Source organism: Epinephelus moara, chromosome 13, assembly GCF_006386435.1.
Source record: "Epinephelus moara isolate mb chromosome 13, YSFRI_EMoa_1.0, whole genome shotgun sequence".
Taxonomy (NCBI): domain Eukaryota; kingdom Metazoa; phylum Chordata; class Actinopteri; order Perciformes; family Serranidae; genus Epinephelus; species Epinephelus moara.
Window position 1 is genome coordinate 1,690,143 of NC_065518.1, and position 21,876 is coordinate 1,712,018.

Below are 21,876 nucleotides of genomic sequence, written 5' to 3' on the forward strand. Positions count from 1 at the left end.
ATCGCACAGTGGGTCCCAATTTTGATACCGTGACAACACTAATCTGGAGGGGGTTCATCTGCAAAAACTAATGAAAAACTAAACAATGATATTCGGTATTCGGTACTCGGTATTCCGCCAAGCGTTTAATAATATTCGGCTTCGGCCACAAATTTTCATTTCGGTGCATCCCTAGTTTTCTTTTGAACCATTTCTGGTTGCTTTTTGAGTCATAGCAGGATAGTGCTGGAGGACCTTTGACCTTCGACAAAGACATATCTTTTTGACACTGGGCGTAACGTTGCTCATCTCAGCCCAGTTGCCAGAAGTAAAGTTTGGCAGTGTGCATTGCTGCAAACCAATGATACATTACATTTGACATTTGGCATAGTGGCGAGATGCCTGCCAAGCTGCAGACCAACAATAAAAACAAAACCAGTTGTTGCATTTCTAGCCACTTTGTAGCCACCAAACATGGGTGTTTTTAGCGACTCATTGCTGTGTTTCCACCGAAGATAGTGCCTTTTGTATCAAAACATCACTATGTTTAATTCATGGATAGTGCCACAAAAGGTATTTGTGTCTTTTTACAGAGACATCACCGCATTTCTACCAGATATAGTGCCATGAAAAACGTTTGTCAGTTGCCAAGACTGCTCTACGTTACCCCTGGGGATAGTATCACAAAAAGTGAAGGCCAAGACGTCACCGTGTTTCCCGGGATAATGCCCTGAAGAGTGGTTGTTTATCTAACTAGACATAAATGCATTTCCACTGTGGACAGTGACACAAAAAGCAGTAAAATTGTTGTTTTAATCGGAGATTGAAAAGCAGTTGTTTTTTACCGACATCACTGTTTCCAGCGGGCACTGTGCCACCAAAACTGTGTATTTCAAGCCAAACATTTTATTTTCCTAACCCTAACCCTAACCAAGTGTATTTTGTGCTTTATTTAAGTATATACCAAGACACTGGTATTTCAAACCAACCCTAATGATTATATAATTATCTTGAAGTTGCTTGCTTCTGTGTAATAACTGTACATTATGTATACTGTTGGGAAATATCTATATAAAAAATTCAAAGTGGAAAGCAAGTTCATAGTCCAGCCCATGAAGTTTTATTTGATTGGTGGAAACTGAAACTTCATGGGCACAGTCTCGTTGCTGGAGTAACTGGGTTCGGGGGATGTTGGAGAGCAAACTGAGAGCACTTTGGAAGCAGGTGAGGAGGGGGAGATGGAGGAGGAGCTCACACTCTGTGGCATCACCCAGAGGCAACACTGGCAGCCTGAATCATGGATGAGCCTCAAGACGTCGTTACGGAAGCGCACACCCACCAGGGCGTACAGGATGGGGTTGAGGCAGCAGCGGGTGAATGCCAAAGTGCAGGTGATGTACTCCAACAGGAGACCGCAGAACTGCCCTGCCATTTTAAGTGACAGCACCACCGTGTACGGCAGCTGGAATACCAGGAAAACCAGGACCAAAGCCACCATTAGCTTCAAGGTGCGCTGCCGGTGCCACTGCTTCCCCCGACGCTGTGTGTTCCCTTCCCACAGCACTTGAGCGATCGAAGAGTAGCATGTGACCATTACAAAGAAGGACAGGCAGAAGACAGCAATGATGCAACCATTGGTCGCCATTTTGACTCTTCCACTTGTCAGCATGCCGCAGTATGCATCAGTGCCGGACCCTGACACCCCAGCGTAGAGGATTTCAGGCAGGCTGAGGAGCACCGCAACAAACCACACACCCACAGCAGCGACTTTGCCGGCTGTTAGTATCTGACTGCGCAGCCTGAGCATCTCCTGGGCTCGTGCCACCACCATGTAGCGGTCAACGCTGATGCAGGCCAGCAGCAGGAGTCCACTGTAGGTGTTGATGGCGTAGCACGCACGTGTGGCTCTGCAGAGGGTGACAGAGAAGATCCAACCCAGCTGAGTGTCGATGGCCTGAAATGGGAGCGTGAGGAGTAGGAGAAGGTCAGCCAGCGCCAGGTGGAACAGGAAGACGTCAGTCATGGAGCGAAGACGGAGGCGGCGGTAGAGAGCAAAGGTGGCAATCACCAGGCAGTTTCCCACCACGCCCAACAGGAAGATCAGGCAGAACACACACGTCTGGAAGGTTTTGATGGTGAACTCCTGATCTCCAGCTTCACAAAAGTCAGAGTCCAAATCATCAAAGTCTGAGATGTTACTTGTGTTAAAAAAAGAGTAGTTGAAATAATCACCAAAGTCGCCGTATTCATGGGTCCATGACTCCATGTCTGGTGGGGACAAAAACGAAGACTAGTGAGCAGTTTATCTTGCAATGAAAATGATTATTAAAAAGAAATCCCACTGTGACTAAAATATCAATGTCATCAATTTATGATTCTGAAAAGACACCTACGTTAAAGAAGAGTAAAATTATGAACATTTTAAGTTTAAAGAACTCCTACTGACTTTGCTAATCCCTGAACTTTAATTTGTTAGTAAAATGTCTCTCAAACTATAACAACCTATGACCCTATTTACACAGAGATACCGTGATAGTGATGCAACGAAGACCCTTCATTACGTTCACTTGTCTTTTTTTTAACAGAACCAAACAACACTGGCATCATGCTGCCCCAGTGTGTGATTTCAGATAGTATGCTGGCATTGTGAAAGCAGAAGAGGTGTGACGAGCATGACGTTTAACACAACCACAATGACGTGTATTGTGACATGACATACTCGTCAGGCAGCACTTTCTGAACAATAACAATGGAAATACAAATTCCCCTTTTTTACACAGCCTGTTCAAGGCAGGAATATCATGCTGTTATTCTGCCTTGCTGCTCTGTATAAAAGGTATGATCACAGAATGAAGGGACAGAGTTGTCTCACCTATACGCCGGCAGTGTAAGTAGTAACACCACTGGATTTACATGTAAAAGAGACTGTTGGTAGGACAGGACCACTGATGGGACTGGTGTGACATTTTGACGACATGTTATGTGTGCAATCCACCACTAAGAGATTTTAAAAGTAGCTGGTAGAATTTAGCAGCTAACTTACAGAGGAAAGAGCAGAAGATATCCACAAATTTGGGAAAACAAAGAGGTCAAGGAGCTCCTTAACGTCTATGCAGAGGACGAGATCAACAGCCATATAAAAAGGACAGTAAATAATTGTTATTGCCATGTTATTCCATTGTTACTGTTTAGGAAGTGCTGCTGACGTGTATGTCATTTGTCACACAAGCGGCTGAAACTGTTACACGTCACGCCTCCTTTGCTTCCGGGATGCTGGCATGCTGTCTATAATCACTCACTGGGACAGCATCATGCAGCTGTTTGTTTCTGTGTAAAAATGCAAAGGTGGCGTAAAGAGGGGGCTTTGTAGCGGCCCTATCATTGGATCCCTATTATGTGGCGGATGATCTTGTCCTCTGTTTGGACGGTAAGGACCTCCCAGACCAATTTGCAGACAGTTTTGGTTGCTGTTCTTTTAGTTGGCTGCTAACTGCTTCTAACCACTCTTTAAATCTCTGAGTGGTGGGTCGCACACCTTTTACACAGATGTTGATTTGGCTCAGTTACTACCTCTGCACTCTACCTTAAAGAGGGAACAACTTTGCCCCCCCCATTCCATGTTCGTTCCTTTTATAAAGGTGGAATTATGGCACAACATTCCCGCCTAAAAAAGGCAAAACGTAAATTTGAATCCTATTTTAATGAACAGGGATTTAGTTTTAAAGTTCACTAATAATTTTGAGCTTTTGAAGAAGTCAGTTTGAGCCTGAAGACTGCACAATAAAAACTTTCTGAAACATGTCTTTGATGATTATGACTCAATCTGGGCTTCTACAAATGCCACAGTGAAACAGACTTGCGTGAGAGCTAATCATTGTTTAAAAAAACTATGTTATGTTCTTATAGACACCTGGGTTGATTCTGAGCAGAATACTGTAGCTGGTGTCACGATATCAGGAAATACCAACATCTCCACAATCAGGCTGAAAGTGAGAGACCTGCAGCTATGTTCTTCAGTTTGACTAGGCGGTTGTGATATTTTAGTCATTTTGCTCTGGGTTGCGTGACACTGGCAGCAGGTCGTTGGCACAGGGGAAATCGTGGGCAGCTTCAGCGCCTACAGATCAGTCAGTGTCGCGTGTTAACAGCCTTTATAGGCAGTTTCCAAAAACACCTTTTATCATTTCATCTTTCACTATGTGGCTTCTCATACTGCTGAGCTTACTCTCTATAGTTGATCATGCTCTTTTCTATTAATATCTTATTTTTATAACTTCTTTATCTGACGGTTGCATTAAGGACTTTACTTTAAACAGGTAAGAGAAACAACAAAAAAAGGAGAAAATGTTTTTTAGACAGTCTTTTGAGCAGAGCAGCAAAGGGATTATCTGATATGTCTTTGTTTTCTTTTAGTTAAGAATTACTTTTACTGTGACCAGGAAATATCAGGTTCTCAAACACTGTTTACATTTTGGGTGTTCCTGACAAAAAGTGAGGTGTGAGACTATATGTGATTTAGTGTAATTGTAATTTTCGGCTCTTTAACGAGCAATAAAGAACGCAGCATTATTTAGTTTGCAATCAAATGGAGACTCAGCCAAAGCGGAAACTGCTGCAGGTTGTGTTGTTCTCCCTTAAGTAGATAAGACTAACTGACAAATTTAACAAAAAATATAGAACATTTGTCGGTATGTTGCCTGGGCAGCTAAAGGAAATGTCAGAGAATATGAATTTGAGTCATGGGACGGTTGCTTTCTGATGATGCGCAACCCAAACTGTCAGAAAGTTTTGATTCATGTTACAGTTTGTAAACTGTGATGGTGATAAGCCTCTTTATCCGCTTGATGAGTCACAAGAAGGCGATATTTTTACAGTGCAATTTCATTATACAAATATACAAAAAGTCCTAGAATTGTAGTCCACAACTTTCTTATCTTGACCGGGTGTTCCCCTCTGAGTCACAGCTGCAGTTTGTGTTATGCTGCAGTTTGTGTTATACTGCATAATGTTGTCTCCTCAAATAAATTAAAAAAAATACTGACCTATATAATATGGAAACACTTTCTCTGTTGACCTCTAAAATCAAATTTTGCATTTGACACCATAGATTTTAAAAACCTCCTCTTCAAAACTGCTAAAAGATCAGATGAGGATGGTTCAGAGGTTTCTGTAAATGTAGCCCTCTTGCAAATAGTAAAGGAGTGCCACTAGGATCAGTACTTGGTCCATTACTATTTGCAATACCTATAAATAACAGCATTACTCCTATGTATTCTAATGTCCACTATTAAACCAATGATATGTTTTGTGCCACTGGTTCTCTTCCTGCTCAGGCTCTGACTCATCAGTCTCTTCATTCTCAATCTCAATCATAAGTACTAAATACAAAAATACAAAATAAATGGTATTCTCCACATTTATCTGTATCTCTGGCTATTCCAAAATTCTAACTTTGATTTCTAAAAAACAAAAATATAAACAGACTGTCATTCACAATTCAGTCGTTAATCCACTTTAACAGAATGATAGATTTGAAAGTTGTGCAAAACCATTGTTCATTTAACTGTTATTTTTGTACTTGACTATAGTGACACTGTGTATTTTCACACTCTTCTGTCTTCACTTCAGCTGTTAAACATAGTCTATTACTGTCAGTTTTATTACTGATGCAGAGTTTCGCACACAGAGTCTTTCACCATATCGCAATCTTGGACAATCATCATAGCGGCCTGTGGACATGAAATGATAGAAATGACATTTTTAAGTCTAGTTATCAGATGTTTATAACTCTTCAATTTGACTCTTCCATTTTTGTGACTTTTCTATTGATCAAATATTTTTATTTTTTAATAATTCAAATCTTTTGCATAAATCTCCGTCGCAGTGGACAGCTCGAGAAATTTAATGTCATGAAAATATGTCATTATAATAATATGACATTTTCTGATGCTATGATTGTCGGGCAGCAGTATCTCTGGACTAAAAGGTTTTATAGCTGGAAGACCGTCCCGCGACAATTTGTCTTTCAATGTCCCAAAATATTTCTTGAACAGTCAGAGCAAAGTCTGTTCTCAGTGTAAATAGGTTGTTTCTTTTTATTCTTTTAGGGTCTGATTGTTGGTTTTCAGACTGTGTTCATGTCTTACACTGGCTGTCTCAGGTTACGCTAAATCTTTTAGGATTTTATGATATCAGGTCTTTCTTGACAGATTTTGATTTCAATAAGCTCTGATATACATGATCAAATTATTATTTTAGATTTTATACCTAAAAACATTTGTTAGCAGTTGTCACTGTCACAGTATGAGCTCTACTGTAAATATCATCTACAACTTTCCTTGATACTGTGTCATATTAACATAAAACAATCAGGATATACCTACACCTTTGTAGTCAGTTTGAAAGTGAGATCACGTCTAGCAGCCTTGGTTTTTGTCATATGGTTTGAGTGGGCAGCAGTTATATTTTTGAATCATTTTTCATCATTGTGTGTGACACTGGTGTCGGGTTGTTGGCATGTGGGAAACCATGAGCAGCTTCAAGATCAGCGGCATCACATGCCACTACAGTCAGTTGTTTCATTTCTTCTTTTACTGTTGCAGCTGGGTAAATGATAATTTTATTTTTACCCTTGTTAAATACATGGGGTTTGCCAGGGAGATTACGAGTAAATAATCTCCCTTTAAATTCCCTGTAGTAGAATTTACGGAAAATTCATGAATTTGACATTTTATAAACTTGTAAAAGGAAAGAAGGGATGTCAAGATTTTTTGTATGAAAATAACTCATATGAATATGAGTCATATGTGGGGTTTTTGTGTGATCAACCACAACCACAGTGCAAGAAATTTTATCATCTTAAATTGTCCTGCAGTGACAAGAACTAATTTCATGACTTGATATCAGTGAGCAATGTTGAAATAATCCGCTGATTACATGCCGATGCAGATTAAAGTGAAGCTGTTACATGTAAATTGAGTCATGTTTATCAAAAAGAACATTTTAAATACAGTACATTTTTGCATTAATAGAAAAATACATTTTATTCTTTTCTATTAATCCTGCTTAAACACTTTTAAACATAATTAAACTCTTTATTGCACTCAGTGTATCTGCCACTCTAGAAACATTAATTTAATCATTTTTTTTTTTATCTTTATTGCTATTTCAAAACTGACAGATTTTCTAAAGTGGTCTTACCTGTGCTGTTTGAGATGTTATGCATGTCACAAGTCGTCCGACTGTGTCTGAGGGAGAAATCTGAAAAGCTGGCTCTCTTAAAAACAAGCCTGCGGGCTAAACCATAACCACCTCCAGCCAATGAAACCAGTTCTGTGTTTTGCTGACCTTGCCATACCCCCCCGGGCTGGATGTTTGTCACCAGGAGTCACTGCGGGAGCATGAAGCGTTGGTGATGTGTTTGTAGATCTGTCATATCTCTGAGACTGACTCTGTGGGTTGCTTAAGATCTGTCTTTTAAAGTATGACTTGCATCCTGATCTGCAAAATCTTCTTGTTGCCTGTCAACAGATGTTAATCATCTTCTTGTTTGCATCTCTCACTGCAGCTGCACAAAGATTTGTGTAATTATAACCTGTATTATGAAGATACTGTAGGTGTTAAATCCACAATCACATCTTTGATATACTATACATTTGATTAAGATTTCGCTTTGACAAATCCTGTCCTAACAAGAGGAGACAAAATTCAGTGAAAGACAGAACAGTGCAGAGAACGTGCTCACAGTATCAAGCTGTAGGTTCAACAGGCGGATAAAACGTGCACAAACATTTCAGGGTGTGACTCCTGACGAGACTTAAATCAGTTCACAACCTCTCCTTGACCTCTTTTGAGGTTATACAAGTGTTTGTGGAGTAACCGAGCCACTGAGGGTCAAACCGATCGTGTCAAACTCTCAAATTCTCAAACTTCTCGGAAGGGGTTCACACGACCAGTGAACCTTTTTGTGCCTTTTTGTGCCTTTTTGTTTTTACAAAATCAAAACTGAACTTGTATTTTACATTTAGTTAAGCTTTATTTATTTAGGATATCTCATTGAGATCGAGCTCTCTTTTCCCCCATTAAAGGGTTTTTTGGGGGGAGTTTTTCCTTATCCGCTGCAAGGGTCCTAAGGACAGAGGGATGTCGTATGCTGTAAAGCATTTGTGATATTGGGCTTTATAAATAAAATTGATTGATTGATTGATTGATTGATTGATTGATTTATTGATTGATTGAAGACTGAACTGACCAAGAATTACACCAGGGGTGCAACTATTAGTTGTTTTCATTATTAATTAATTTGAAATTATTTCTAGCAATTAATTAAAACATTGTTAGGTCTCAAAATGTCCTGTTTTGTCAGAATAGAGTAAATAGTTGGGGACCTAATATAGATCCTTGTGGGACTCCTTAATGAATCAACCGAAAGACAATGTTAGCGACCAAAATGCTACATTTACCATCCATCCATTAGCTAAACCCGCTTATCAGCTAACATTCAGTGCAGGGCAAGGTACACCCTGGACAGGTACCCAGTCAATCAGAGGGACACTTACAAAAATGAAGCCATAATATCCCAATACGGCCGCTGCCATCTTGCGCTGGTGACGTCATTTGAAGGTAGAGTCTGTGCAGTAAAGACCTCAGCGATGTCAAGTTCCCGCTCAAGCACCCATCCAACCTATCGCTAGCAGTGCCATTGATCACAAGCACACTAATTGCATACATAGCTTTAAATCAGACATCAGACATCTGAAAAACGAACACTTGAACACAGCAGCGTGATAAGACCTAAAATGACAGAAACCATCTTTGGGAAAAATATATTTGACGTGTACTTTGAGTTTTTATTCGTCCCATGTCCCATCTGCTAACATGGAGGGACAGGCTTTATCACCTATACTGCTGCCAGCCACCAGGGGGCGATTGAGAAGTTTTGGCTTCACTTATGGGGAGCTGTCATGTGGTCCATCTCTAAGTACAGTCTATGGGTCAAATTCACACCTCAAGGCAATTTTAGGTCGCAATTTACCAAAGTGGCATATCTTTGGACTGGAGGAGAAAACCCAAGTTTGAACCCAGAGGCCTCTTTCTGTGAAAGTACGGTGCTAACCACTGTACCGCCCTGTTTCGTTTAAGGGTCTCAAAAGACTCGGACAAATCTTCAAGATTTGCTGCTTCTTATTTGCACTGCAGAAACTCCTGTTAAAGGTGAAATTAATCGTTCAGTTCATGTTCCAGAAAATATTATTTTAATGAAATAATCGTAAATATACCCAAAATTGTTAAATTACAAATTAAATTAAATTACAGTGGGTGGGGGATATTAGCTTATGTTTTGTCTGCTTCTAAAGGGACCAAATGAAATGAGTCTGTGCATGTGTGTGTGCAGGAGGTGAAAGCGTGGGTCTGAATTTGCCCAAGTGCCCGATTAACCCCGCTGCACTAATTCAAACTGCAAACACGCAACCTGATCGCTGCAGAGACGTTAATGAGGATGAGCATCTAACCACAGTGTTTGCCTCAGACGTTGGCACCAGACCCTGAGAAAAATACAATAGGTTGATGTGAATTGTTTCTGCTTGTGGGAACTGTTTGGCATGTTGACAGCTGGGCTGAGATGTTGACAGTTCTTGATCCACAGTGTGGTTTTTGTTATTCTGTGATTTCGACCCTGCTTGCTTGTTTGTATATGCGGTTCTTGTAAACTGATGTGAAACTGATGACCTAGTATTCAACCTGTGAACACAACATCCAGGTTGTGCTCAGTGATTGGCTCCTTGGCATGATAGCTACTTTTTTCTAAAATGATTCACCTCCCACACACATCCAGCTTTTTTATTTTTTTATTCAAATTCAGTGACTAAAAATGCACTGAATTTAGCAAATAATGGTTCCCGTGAGCTTCAAACAACAACTTACCTATTACCAATGAGACCATATATTTTTCTTTTAAATTTTGTTGACATTAAGATGTTTATCCATTCCGGCATATTGTGTAAATGGTTTCTAAGTTAAATATAATGTGTTGGGTTTTTTTTGTTTTTTTTACAGTTCAAGACAGATCATCTGTACATTTTCTATAAATGACTAATATGTCATTATACAACAGTTAGTTCCGGCCCTGCAATCTGATTGGTCGAGAGACAGTAAAACCGTGATGATATTGGAGTACAACATCACGGTTATTTCACTGTGTATGTATCACTCCGCCTCACAGCTGATTGCAATCAACAATCAAATTAAAACTGACGGTTAGTGTCAGTTAGGTCAGCAGTTGCGTTGTAGGCTAATTAATTCATCCACTGTCAAACAGCCAAAAATATGGATTTATTTCCTAAAATAAGTTTTGAATTGAACTATGAATGGTCATCAGAGGAAGATGAGGGAGAGGAGAAGCTGAATCCATCTGAGCACACATCCAGGTTTGTCAGTGTTTCATCAGCGGAGCTCAATGACTTGGAGAAAAGCAACATACTGTCAGATCAGAAGGCAGAGTCGGCTGTGCCTGTGAAGCGACAGTCCACCATGCAGTCACCAGAGACTTATTTCACCGGCTGCACAATTAATGGAAACGTGCAGATAAATGTGTATAAAGAGTAAGTGCCTGGCGCACCATGTCTGCGTTACATAGCAACGGTGACAGCGGAGTCCTGAGGGAACTATTTTTGTTGGCGGAAGACAAATAAAATGCTTAAATTATCTATTTTGTCCTCATTTTTCAACATTTCTTAATCAGTCTTGCTTATTTAACTGTTGAACTGCGGCCTCGTGCCTACGACCGAATCACAGCTATGACGATATCACAGTACAACATCACTCCCTCTCGTGTGATATTGCTTAATTATTAAGAGCAACAGTTGCACTTTGATAAGCCGTCTGGTCTGCAGTCATGAATTAAAAGGGTTTTGCATTATGCAGTTGTAAATGTTACTAAGTTGTTAAAAGTCGTACTTGTTAAATGGCTCGTTATTTATGAAGCATTAAAAATTGTTTACTAACCATTAACAAGGTCATCAGTTAGAACTAATAAACTTGTCATAAAGTTATCAGAAATTGGCAGTGACGTTTTAATTCATAATGAGCGAGTACGCCTAAAATCTCAAATGTTGTAAGTATGTTTACAAAGGCATTTATTAAAAAAATTATCAGTTTAATCTTGACCTCATTTTAATTCTGTATTCACTCTCTAATTTTATTTATTTATTTTTTGTTTACTGGTGTTTAACTTTCTGTGTAATTCTGATTAAGAAGCTGCATTTTGTTCTTCATATTTTACCTTTTAATATATTTTGTGGTACACTGTGGTCTCATGTTATAAACATTAAAACATATAATCAGTAACATCTTATTATATAATGTGTTACATAATTTCATAGCATTAGCATGTCTTAAAAGATTCTTTACTACTAGTACTCATAGTGGTAGGAAGTGCGAAAATTCACAATTTAAGGTACAGTATTTTTATCGTTGCTTAATGACAATAAACGCTCATTTCAGAAATCCTAAGGGTAACAAAGTCAAAAGTCTTATTTTGTCCATTCATCTGTGAAAATTTAAATTGAATTTAAACATTTCCAACAGTGTCGAGAAATACTGAACATTTTAAATTTCCTAAAGGTGGAATTTATGATTGAGATGTTTTACTGAATTGCCTTAGACTTTAGAGGTGTGCATAGTGAAACCACTGACCGCATAACTGCTTTATTGTACATTAATTCCCAAAGCAAATTCCCCATTCAATATTAAATACAGAATAACAACATTTATGACAGGGTTACAGTTTAATGTGTTTTGAATATTGCCACAGAACATGTCATCAGAATTGCATTATGTACCATGTATATTATATTAAACCACTTTAGTTAGTATGCAACTAGGTTTAATATCTATATTATGTTTTTATCAACTACTGTAATACAGTACAGTAAAATAAACAAATCTAATTACATAATTATTGAAATAAAACATTAAGTTTAATGCTAATTGCAGATATTTTTAACAGGTAAAAAAGTTTAATTGTCCTGCATATTACAGGGGAAAAAAACAGAGTATGGGCTGTTTGCAGAACTGAATAAAAAACAGTCAGACTTTTTCCAAGCATTTAAAGGTACAACATATACTTAGATTATTATTAAATTATTGTTTATTTTAGCGTGTTGTATTTAAAAAAATGTCTTCCAGAAGCTTCAGTTTTTCCTCATGACAACTGCTTCAGTGCACTACGAGCATTAAATGTGATAACTGACAGACTGACAGGTTTTACAATCTGAATTCGTCGTTAGAAAGCAACTTATCAGTGAGTTTGAGCTTCCTTCAGTCTGACTGTGAATCTGGAAACAGAGCATGTGAAGGTGTGAAGACAGAGCGGTGGGCAGAGATGGTGAGAAATGAAATGAGTATCATATTCAGTGCAGTGGGTGACAGCATTACTGAGAACAAAATGACAAATATGAATGACCAGCTGCTCGTTGTTACCACTGGAGGGCAGATTGAACCCAGCTGTAGGGATCATTTCAGCACCAGCACACAGCGAACATTTACAGAACATCACTGCTTCGTCTTGGAGTGATTGTTAATTAAATATTAATTTACAACTCAAAAAGTGTTGTACTGTGGAGCTGCTCTTTATTTACACTGTTTGTGGGCTGAGCTGCTGTTCTGTACGCTGCGCAGAGACCCTGAGACGGCCGAGTTGTTGACAGTGATCTCGTTTTGGAGAAGTGCTCTGAGGAAGTGCGTTTATAAAAACATCTGTATTCATGAAGGTCTGAGGAATTGGTAGAGCGGGGTGTACGGCAGATTCAGGAACTGATGCCAATACATCACACATTTTGTTTTTTAATTTTAATCTAGTTTTATTTTTTTCATTGAACAAAAGAAGCCAAAGTTCTCAAATATTAAATGTTGCACAAACACAAGTAGCCTCACTGTACAAGAACTTTGAATACATAGAAAGTATAGTATAAGTATTTATTTGGATTCTCGTCCACTGATTGGTTAGTTTTTCTGCTCAGTGTGCTTCTTGTTGTCATTTATTTTTTGTTGGAATTTTTGAATTATGTTAGGTTTTCCTAGTTTTTCTTTTTCTAATGTTTTGTTATTTTCCTTTATTTAAGGGGAGGTTGTCTTACATACAACTGTGGCTTCTTGAATTCTCCTGACACATTTAATATCTGGATTTTGTGCAGTTTTATGGGTCTGCAAAAAAAAAAATTGAATAAATAAATTTTTGTATAAATTTGACCTGATATTTAATGGCATTTCTGTACTTGACAGTTTTGCCAGTTGTACTGAGGCTCTAAACCCGCCCTAATAATCAGACCTTAACATAGAGCTAAGCAATATATTGATATCATATTGATACTGTACCAATATTGTGAGCTCATCTAAAACTGTGATTTTATCTGCTTTATTATTGAGTGTTCTACTTGCTTATGTTTCTATTGCTTTTAGCTTGTTTTACTCACTTTGTGTTTTATTCAGTTCTGTAAAGCACTCTGTGACTGTTATTTGAAAAGTGCTATTTAAATAAAGTTTATTATTATTATAATTATTATATGAGCCTAAATATTGTCTTAGATTTTGGACATTATAACATCGTAGGTGTTGGCAGCCTGTTCTTATTCTAAAGTTGTCAAATACCACCGCCTTCTCACTGATTTCAGCACCTGACACCTGATGCCCAAACCCACTATTCATGGCAGAATGATACGCTGACAGGCGGCATCAGTTTGTAACGCGGCCAGACGTAGCCTTCCACAGTGGTATGATACGCCACTGGACGTCATCAGGTTGCAACACTACCGGTAAAAATGGGTCACAGATGATGGGTCCAACTAACCCCAGACTTTCACTCAGGAGCCCAGTGTTTGCTTCCTGTATGAACGTAGCACCAAACCATGATGTTTGTTGTTGCTGTCTAACCCTAACCATGTTCTTTTGCTGACGTGGCCTCCTGAACGTCAACAGCAGACACAGGAGGATATCTAGCACGTAATATGTAGGCATGAAGGGTCATTGACAAAGCAGTGATATGTGACGACTCAGGATGAGAACGTGTCAGTGTTGTATTTTCCTGGGTTTTAAGGCTGCATTATAGTAAAGTGATGTCATTTCCTGAACTTACCAAACTGCTCTAGCCGTTCTATTATTTGCCTTTACCCACTCAGTCACTGTATCCACATTGTTGATGATCATTTATCAAAAATCTCACTGTGTAAATATTTTGTGAAAGAACCAACAGTCATCTCTACAATGTCACTGCAAAATCAATATCACAGTATTTGGTCAAACATATCATATTTGATTTCCTCCGTATCGCCCTGCCCTAATTTTACACTATCACAAAATACTGGAAAAACCTGATTCATTTTTTCATCCCTCTTAAACAGAAGTCTAAACAAACTGGCACTCAGCTGTGCTGCTGGAGGGACGGTGGAGAAATCTGATCATGCTCATATTCTCTGGTCCCTCAAGTCAGACCTCTTGAGAGGAAGTAGCACAGTACAGTCATTTCAAGAACTTTCTGTTTTAGCATTAGTACAACATTCACATCTTTACCTTGGAAAGATCCTTGACACGTTAAGTAAGGATAATACCTACCTCCTAAAGATCTTGCTGACAGCAAGTAAAAAGGTTACAACAAAATACAGGCTCCAGAAAAACTGTCCTACTGCCGGCCTTTGTGTCAGAATAGGTAAACACACACACACATGACCTACTTTATATAACTTCAAAAAGAACTGGGAGGAAAACAGTGGAGAAAGTATTGTACTTACTAATCCAGCCAACAAGACAGATTTCTCATAATTATTGTGAGATATCGGAATTAAAATGAGGAAAATATGCCTTGACTTTGTAATAATCACGTTTGCTTATTTTGTGTTTCAATCTCTATTTATTTTTTGTTTTTCTGCTTATTGTCACTGTAATGTAAAAACAATTTAATTGGACTGTCACACTCTGATGCCCTCAAAAACCTTTCTGTTATGATTAAGGGTAAATATTCTACTTTTGATAAGATATAGGGGCATTTTATGACATTTCTAGAGGGGAAGAAGTCTACAGAAGTCTACTTGTCTTAATCTCTTGAATGCAACATAATTATGCACATTTTCTTTCCTCTTTCTTTCCTGCAGACTGTCGATACTTGTACAGGTAGCATTTCTGATTGTTTATTTTGATCCTTTGAAAAGTACTCATTGTATTGCCTGTCGTAGCAGTTGATATTAAGATGATGCCTGACTGTGAATGTTATATTCCGTACCTTCGTACTTGTTTTTCTGTTGTTGTTTTTGATGTAATATTTGAAGTATAATAAAAATCCAATAAACACACTTGTTTAAAAAAAAATCAGAAATAAAAAGTAAAAATTTAAGAAGGTTTCTATCTCAGTACGGCACATGTATACTCGCAGCAGAGTCGTCTGTAGTGGTTTATTTAATGTGTGAACATGTTACCTGTAGTATGTGTCGAGTTGTTTTGTAACCTCACTCATGTGTTATGAGTCATTCTGTCTGTTGTCGCTCAGGACCAGCAGAGGAAATGAGTTTTTGAGGTGTTATTTGTGTTTATTATCTGATTGTAACAGGAAGTTCTGATGACTGGATTCAGATACATGTCTAACACACTGGAAGATGTTTATGGTAAAAGTATATCAATATAAAGACTATAATAAAGCAGATGATATTAAAGGGAACCTTCATACAAAGAACTGTGTTTGTCCTGATTTCTTAAACAGTGTCATAAAATACAAATCACACAATATTTTGCCTCCTACAAACAAAAACAAAAATCAATGTACATTTTTACAGCTTTGGGATGTCATGATCTTACTACTATAGAAATGCAAAACTGAAAAAGCTCACTAACACTTTTGTATTTCAGTTCTACGATTTACCACATCTCCTCCATACGACAACAGCAGTCTGTCTAGTGGTTGCAACACATCCTTGATTTGCTTTTCTGAATTCCAAAAATGTACCTAATGTCTTTCAACATGCAGCAAACCCGCCAAAGCCAGAGGAGTTTCCTGTCTCCACGAGCTGAAGTGTAGACAGTAGCCATTACAAAATGCTCTGACATCCTGCACATTAAAAACCACAAAGCAAAGGAAGTTGTTGCTGTTTATACATAGCAGCTGGCGTGTCAGAGGCAAGTGCACACTCCTGTATTTTAACTTACTTTTACATCACTTTTTATCCAAAATAAAACAGAAATCAACTTGGGTTTTTATTGCACAAAATACAGAGGACTTGTTGGGTCATTACTGCTGCCATACACACCTTTGAGCTTTCTGTGAGCCCTCTGAGACAGTGTTAATGTGTTTTGGGAGGTTTGCCTATCTTTCATGCTGCACCAGCTTCCTGATTCCAGCCCTGTCTCTGTCAAGGCAGCCACGCTCCCTGCCGCTAAATGAGGGAGGAAATCCCTTAAGAGCGTTTTCACTAACTATCTGAGGAAGAGCAGGAAACTTGACCGTGCGGCCTCGCTGTACCCACATTACCACCAACATCAGCACGGTCCATTCCAATTAGGAGATAAATCACTGTGGTGTTGTGTATCATCATGTGTTTATGGCAGTAAACCCACAGGAGTCAGTAAGGACATACCAACACTTCCCCTTATACAGACCGTACAGATGGAATCATCTGAAGCTGATCTTGAACTTGTAGCTTGTCTCATGTCATTTGTATAAAACTGGCTCCTTTGTTTATCACACTCATTCATAAGGTTCATTAGACCAAAGGATAAGGCTGGTTTTATTCTAGAGTTTTATCAAATCAACAAATCACAGACTAACAATTCTGTCACAGCATATGAACTCTTGAGTTATGGCCAGAAACAGGTCTTGCATGCTGACGTATATGTACAGGTACATCAGTGGACAGGTGCACTGGTGCATGTGTGTATATACAAACACGTAGGTGTAGATATGAACACAACATACATATGGGTACATGTCAGCATATGTGCATGCAAGTGTACAGAGATAAGTTATATTATTTAATGTATAAATATGTGAACAGTGTATGAGCTACTAAATCTTATTAGTTACTACCTTCAACTATTAGTTTGCCCACATCTCTTCCACTGTTTAATTATTTATTCCTTTTTTCACTGTCGTTTTTATACTATTGATGTATTGGTTGTTTATACCATTTTCATTTTTCTTAATTTATTTTCCCCTTAACTTCGACGGAATGTTTTCTTCATAATGAAGTGCAAGCTAAAAAGCATATGAAAACTGGGCTGGAAAAAAATAAAGTTTTAAAAAAAAAGAAAAGTCCTGCGAGGTCAGAGTTGGTGACCTTTAATCACCAAATTCTAATCAGTTCATCCTTAAGCCCAAGTGGACGCTTGTGCAACATTTGAGAAATTCCCTTTAGGTGTTCTTGAGCTATTGCGTTTACAAGAATGATGAGGACACAAGGTTGAACACCAAAATCTGATCAGTTTATGGTTGTGTCCAGGTGGATGTTTATGCCAAATTTGAGGACAATTCCTCAAGGCCTTTTTGAAATACTGCGTTCACGAGAATGATCCGGATGCAAGGTCAAAGTGACCTTTACCTTTGACCACCAAGATTTAATCAGTTTCTTGTTGAGCCCAAGTGGACATTTGTGCCAAATTAGAAGAAATTCCCTCACGACCTTTTTGAAATATCATGTTCACAAGAATGATCCGGACGCAAGGTCAGAGTGACATCGACTTTGACCACCAAAAGCTCATCAGTTTCTTGTTGAGCCCAAGTGGACATTTGTGCCAAATTAGAAGAAATTCCCTCATGACCTTTTTGAAATATCATGTTCATAAGAATGATCCGGACACAAGGTCAGAGTGACATCGACTTTGACCACCAAAATCTCATCAGTTTATTGTTGTGTGGTGGTTGCCGGTGCCAAATCTTAAGAAAACTTCTCAAGGCCTTCATGAAACATCTGAAACATTGTGTTCATGAGAAAAATACGGACGCAAGGTCACAGTAACCTTTATCTTTGACCTTTAACCACCAAGATCCAATCAGTTTATTGTTGAGCCCAAGTGGACGTTTGTGCCAAATTTGAAAAAATTCCCTCGATGTGTTCTTGAGATATTGCGTTCACAAGAATGATAAGGAAGCAAGGTCACAGTGACCTTTACCTTTGACCACCAAAATCTGATAAGTTTATCGTTGTGTCCAAGTGGATGTTTGTGCCAAATTTGAAGAAAATTCCTCAAGGCCTTCTTAAGACAACACGTTCATGAGAATGGGACAGATGCTCATAAGTACGTGCAGACAGACAGACAACCAGAAAACATAATGCCACTGGCCACAGCTATCAGCGGCGCTAAGGCATAAAATCAACTCCATTGAGTCCATATGAAATTCATAGGTGGCAGAAATTTTTGGCAGGTGTCAGACCTTAAAGTATTTGATACAGTGACATGAATCAATAATAAGTCATATTTTAAAAGGTACCAAAAGTAAAGTAGGAGTCAATTTATATCAGAAAAAAATTTAGTAGAGGTGTCAGTCTGTATTTATTCATCCTCTCACTCCTCCACAGGACACCTTTAATTCATGATTAGATTGTCATCACTCCTTTCTTACGCTCTTCTTCCTTATTCAGTCTGTCTATCAGTCACATTTCGGCTTCACTGTAAAAATGAGTTCCCCCACACATGCATGCAAATACACAACACACACAGCCAGCAGTGTTCAGATAAAGAGGGCTGGGCTTGTTCCTCAACCCACTCAGCTCTCAGACCTTGAGCTTCATTAACGGCACCTCAGGTCACCGACCAGCATCAAAGATTTCTGCTGATCCTGATCACCGCTGCCCACCATGATCCTGTGCCTGCTCTTCCCCGTTCTTATCCTCGGTATGTACACAAATATTTTACATGTGGGTTTTAGGTTAATGATGTTTAACTCTGTTAGTATTTCCTGTTTTTTGGGTTTGCTGCATGTTTCCATGAGTGTCCATTGTTTTCTCTGTGTGTGGGATTAATGGAGGAAAAAGGTGGGGGGAATTTAGTTTTAGGAGCAGCGACAGAGAAAAGGCTGGTGTTAGAGTCTTTTAAATATGTGCTGGTATAATTCATGTAATGTGTGTTAAAAAGTTTTGCTAATCTGTGTCCACAGGTAATGTGGAGTCACAGACAGCCAATGTGACGGGACATGGAGAGCTGAACAGTGTTGAGGGGAATCAAACATTCACAGAGTCCAGCACAAACAACAGTAAGACACTTCTACCTACTACTATCTACCTGTTTATATACCCAATACCTGTCTATCTACTAGGAATGCGCGCGGTTAGTCGTATAAATGATTGAACGTCCGCCCCCTCGCTAGTCGGCACCAGAAATATTAGTCAGTTAAACCAATTAGTGTTTTAGCCGCCCGCCACTAGTGGGTGCTACAGAGCGGTCAGACAGCAGTCCCCCGCCCTGAGGTAATGCTCGAGTAGACTGGAGTTTTAAATTGGAGAGATGTCCTCATAAAACCAGCGCAGTTTGGCAGCACTTTGATCTAGAACATGAAAACAAGGCAGCAATGGAGCAAAGCACAACCATATTCAACTCAAGCATTTGGATTTTGACCTGCATGGAACAATGGCTGCTGCTGCTAGCGGTGCTAGCCACACTATGTTGAGCCTGAATACACCGTGCTGAGACCTTTTTGTAGACTAGTCAACTTGTCTTAATTAAAATTTTTGATTAATCAACAGGGAAATTAGTCGCCAGGAACATCCCTACTATCTACCCACTGCCAGATGATGTCATCAATATGCAAATGACCACATGACATAATTTAGAGACTTTTAGTGACCTCTAGATTTAGTGCTTGCTACTTTAACTGGAAAAGAGTTGGCAACACTGCCCTGAGGAAGACATCCCCAATTGCTTGTTCTGTTTGATCAACAATCCAAAATATTCAATCTAAAACCTGCGAACCGTCACATGTGACACCACAGCAAGAGTCGGAACGAGTGAAATTTGAGGCATTTTGGGAAAAACAATTACTCAACAATTGATAAATCACTTAAAATTCCAATTAATTATCTGACAATCCATCAATGTAAAAATCTCTTTGTCAGATCATTAGTTTACTCTATCATATATGACAAAGACAAGCAGGAGATCCTGATATTTAGGAAGCTGAAACAAGAGAACATTTGGCATTGTAGCTTGAAAAATAATCGATTGATGAATTTATTTTCTGTCTAATAGTTTGACCTCAACACATGTGAATCGCTAATGTGAATCGCTGATGTGATTCTGACATGGCAGCAGTTTTAGTAAGAGTATGCAGTCATTGTATGAATCTGACATCATTCAAGAGCTGCAGGGATTAGGCCTAGTCAAATCATCGATTAGACAGAAAATCAATTAGCAATTATTTTCAAAATTAAATAATTTTAGTAATGTTTTGAGCAAAAAAATCAGACATTTGCTGGTTTAATGTTTCTTGAATGTGAGTGTTTGATGCTTTTCTTTGTCATTCATGACAATAAACTTGTATAGCTTTAGATTTTTGGATTGTTGGCTGCATCACCAAACATGGAGAATATTGCTCAGATTTTTTTTCCCCCTGCAGGTACAATGATACCGGCCAACGTGACATACAGTTTGTACAAAGATGAGATGAGTCTAATTGAGGTTGAACTGCAAAACAACCAAACTTCTACCGTTATCACAGAGGATGATGGTGAGTTTTTCTACTTATTCTGCATGAGGAAGGGAAACTCTGCATCCTTATCAGTGCCTTTAAATTTCCTGTACTTCAGTAAATGCTTACTGTGCAGCTGAAAACTGTGTGATAAGGTATCGGGAATCTAGTTTCACTTTTAGGTAAAAGCCAAGATAAATAAAACATGGGCTGCTGAATGAGCTCATAACTTTATAAAACCTGAGTAAATTCAAAGAACATGTACAATGAATAAAACAGCTTATCACATAAGTGTAATCTGTGTAATAAATACACAGTAGGAGCTCACACAATGTAGAGAAAAGTAATATTCTCTCATCTATTTCCCTTATTAAACACAGAAATACAACTGGACACCTGTTGCTCTCTGACTTAACTGACACTGCCTTGCTCACCTTGTTAACTCACACTTGTTTCAATCTCGACAGAAACTAAATCAAACTCACCAAAACCGGCACAATTACTCCTGTTACTCATCCAGCTAGTTACTCCACTGTTCCAACAATCACCAGCTCTGGTTTGGTTAAAATAAACCCCACAATTAACTTAGTCAGATGTAAAACATGCCGTTTTTCCCCACGGTCTCTTTCTGTCATTGCTGGCACCAAAACACAAGAAGTTCTGTGACAACGCACACACGCTGCTCACACAGTCAGTGTGGCCTAGGCCTTATTCCTACACAACTTGGTGTCAAGGTGTTGTTTGGCTGAGCTGCCTGTTCATCAGTAGAGACCACAGACTGACCTCTGGTGGCGCATGCTGTGCACTAGGGCTGTAGTCTCCTGGTGGACTAGTCGATTATTTGGTCGCTATACTCTCCCCCGACCAAATTCTCATTGGTCGAATAATCGCCGTGTTACTTTCATAAGGAGAAAAGTGCTACATCAACAGTTTTCCAGGATTAATCCATTATTTCCTGTGGCGGGGGGACAGGCTAAGTTACCTGTGAAAATGGGGGTGTTTTCAAAACACCCCCCTTGTTGACAGAAAGTTGAACTCGCCCACCCTCACGCTCAGAGCCGCGGTGACGCAGACCTCCTGTCTGTCTCTGTAAGCTGACACCATTTCCCTCAGTGGAAACGAAGCTTGTATTTACTTGTATTTCACAGATAAGAAACAATAAATTGTGAAGACAGTAAAGCCTCCACTAAAATAGCATTTTAAGTCTTGTGTGTGATTTATCCTTCAGGGATTTATAC

The 21,876-nt window shown here is 38.9% G+C and overlaps 3 protein-coding genes across 3 annotated transcripts in view; 2 read left to right on the forward strand and 1 right to left on the reverse strand.

Annotated features, from left to right (window-relative positions):
• Positions 1-21,876, forward strand: part of plaub (plasminogen activator, urokinase b) — a 396,726-nt gene that overhangs the window by 160,883 nt on the left and 213,967 nt on the right. The window lies entirely within an intron of this gene.
• The window catches only part of ccr10 (chemokine (C-C motif) receptor 10), a 27,131-nt gene continuing 5,274 nt past the window's right edge, over positions 20-21,876 (reverse strand). The window contains exons 2-3 of the mRNA XM_050059469.1: positions 7,180-7,369; positions 20-2,247 (exon numbers count right to left, since the gene is read on the reverse strand). Of these exons, the coding sequence (XP_049915426.1) occupies positions 1,100-2,247; positions 7,180-7,204 (1,173 nt within the window). The 5' untranslated portion in view covers positions 7,205-7,369 and the 3' untranslated portion in view covers positions 20-1,099. The remainder of the gene's footprint in view (positions 2,248-7,179; positions 7,370-21,876) is intronic.
• Positions 18,730-21,876, forward strand: part of LOC126399490 (uncharacterized) — an 11,823-nt gene continuing 8,676 nt past the window's right edge. Inside the window, exons 1-3 of the mRNA XM_050059502.1 lie at positions 18,730-18,849; positions 19,112-19,207; positions 20,567-20,677. Coding sequence (XP_049915459.1) covers positions 18,813-18,849; positions 19,112-19,207; positions 20,567-20,677 — 244 coding nt within the window. The 5' untranslated portion in view covers positions 18,730-18,812. The remainder of the gene's footprint in view (positions 18,850-19,111; positions 19,208-20,566; positions 20,678-21,876) is intronic.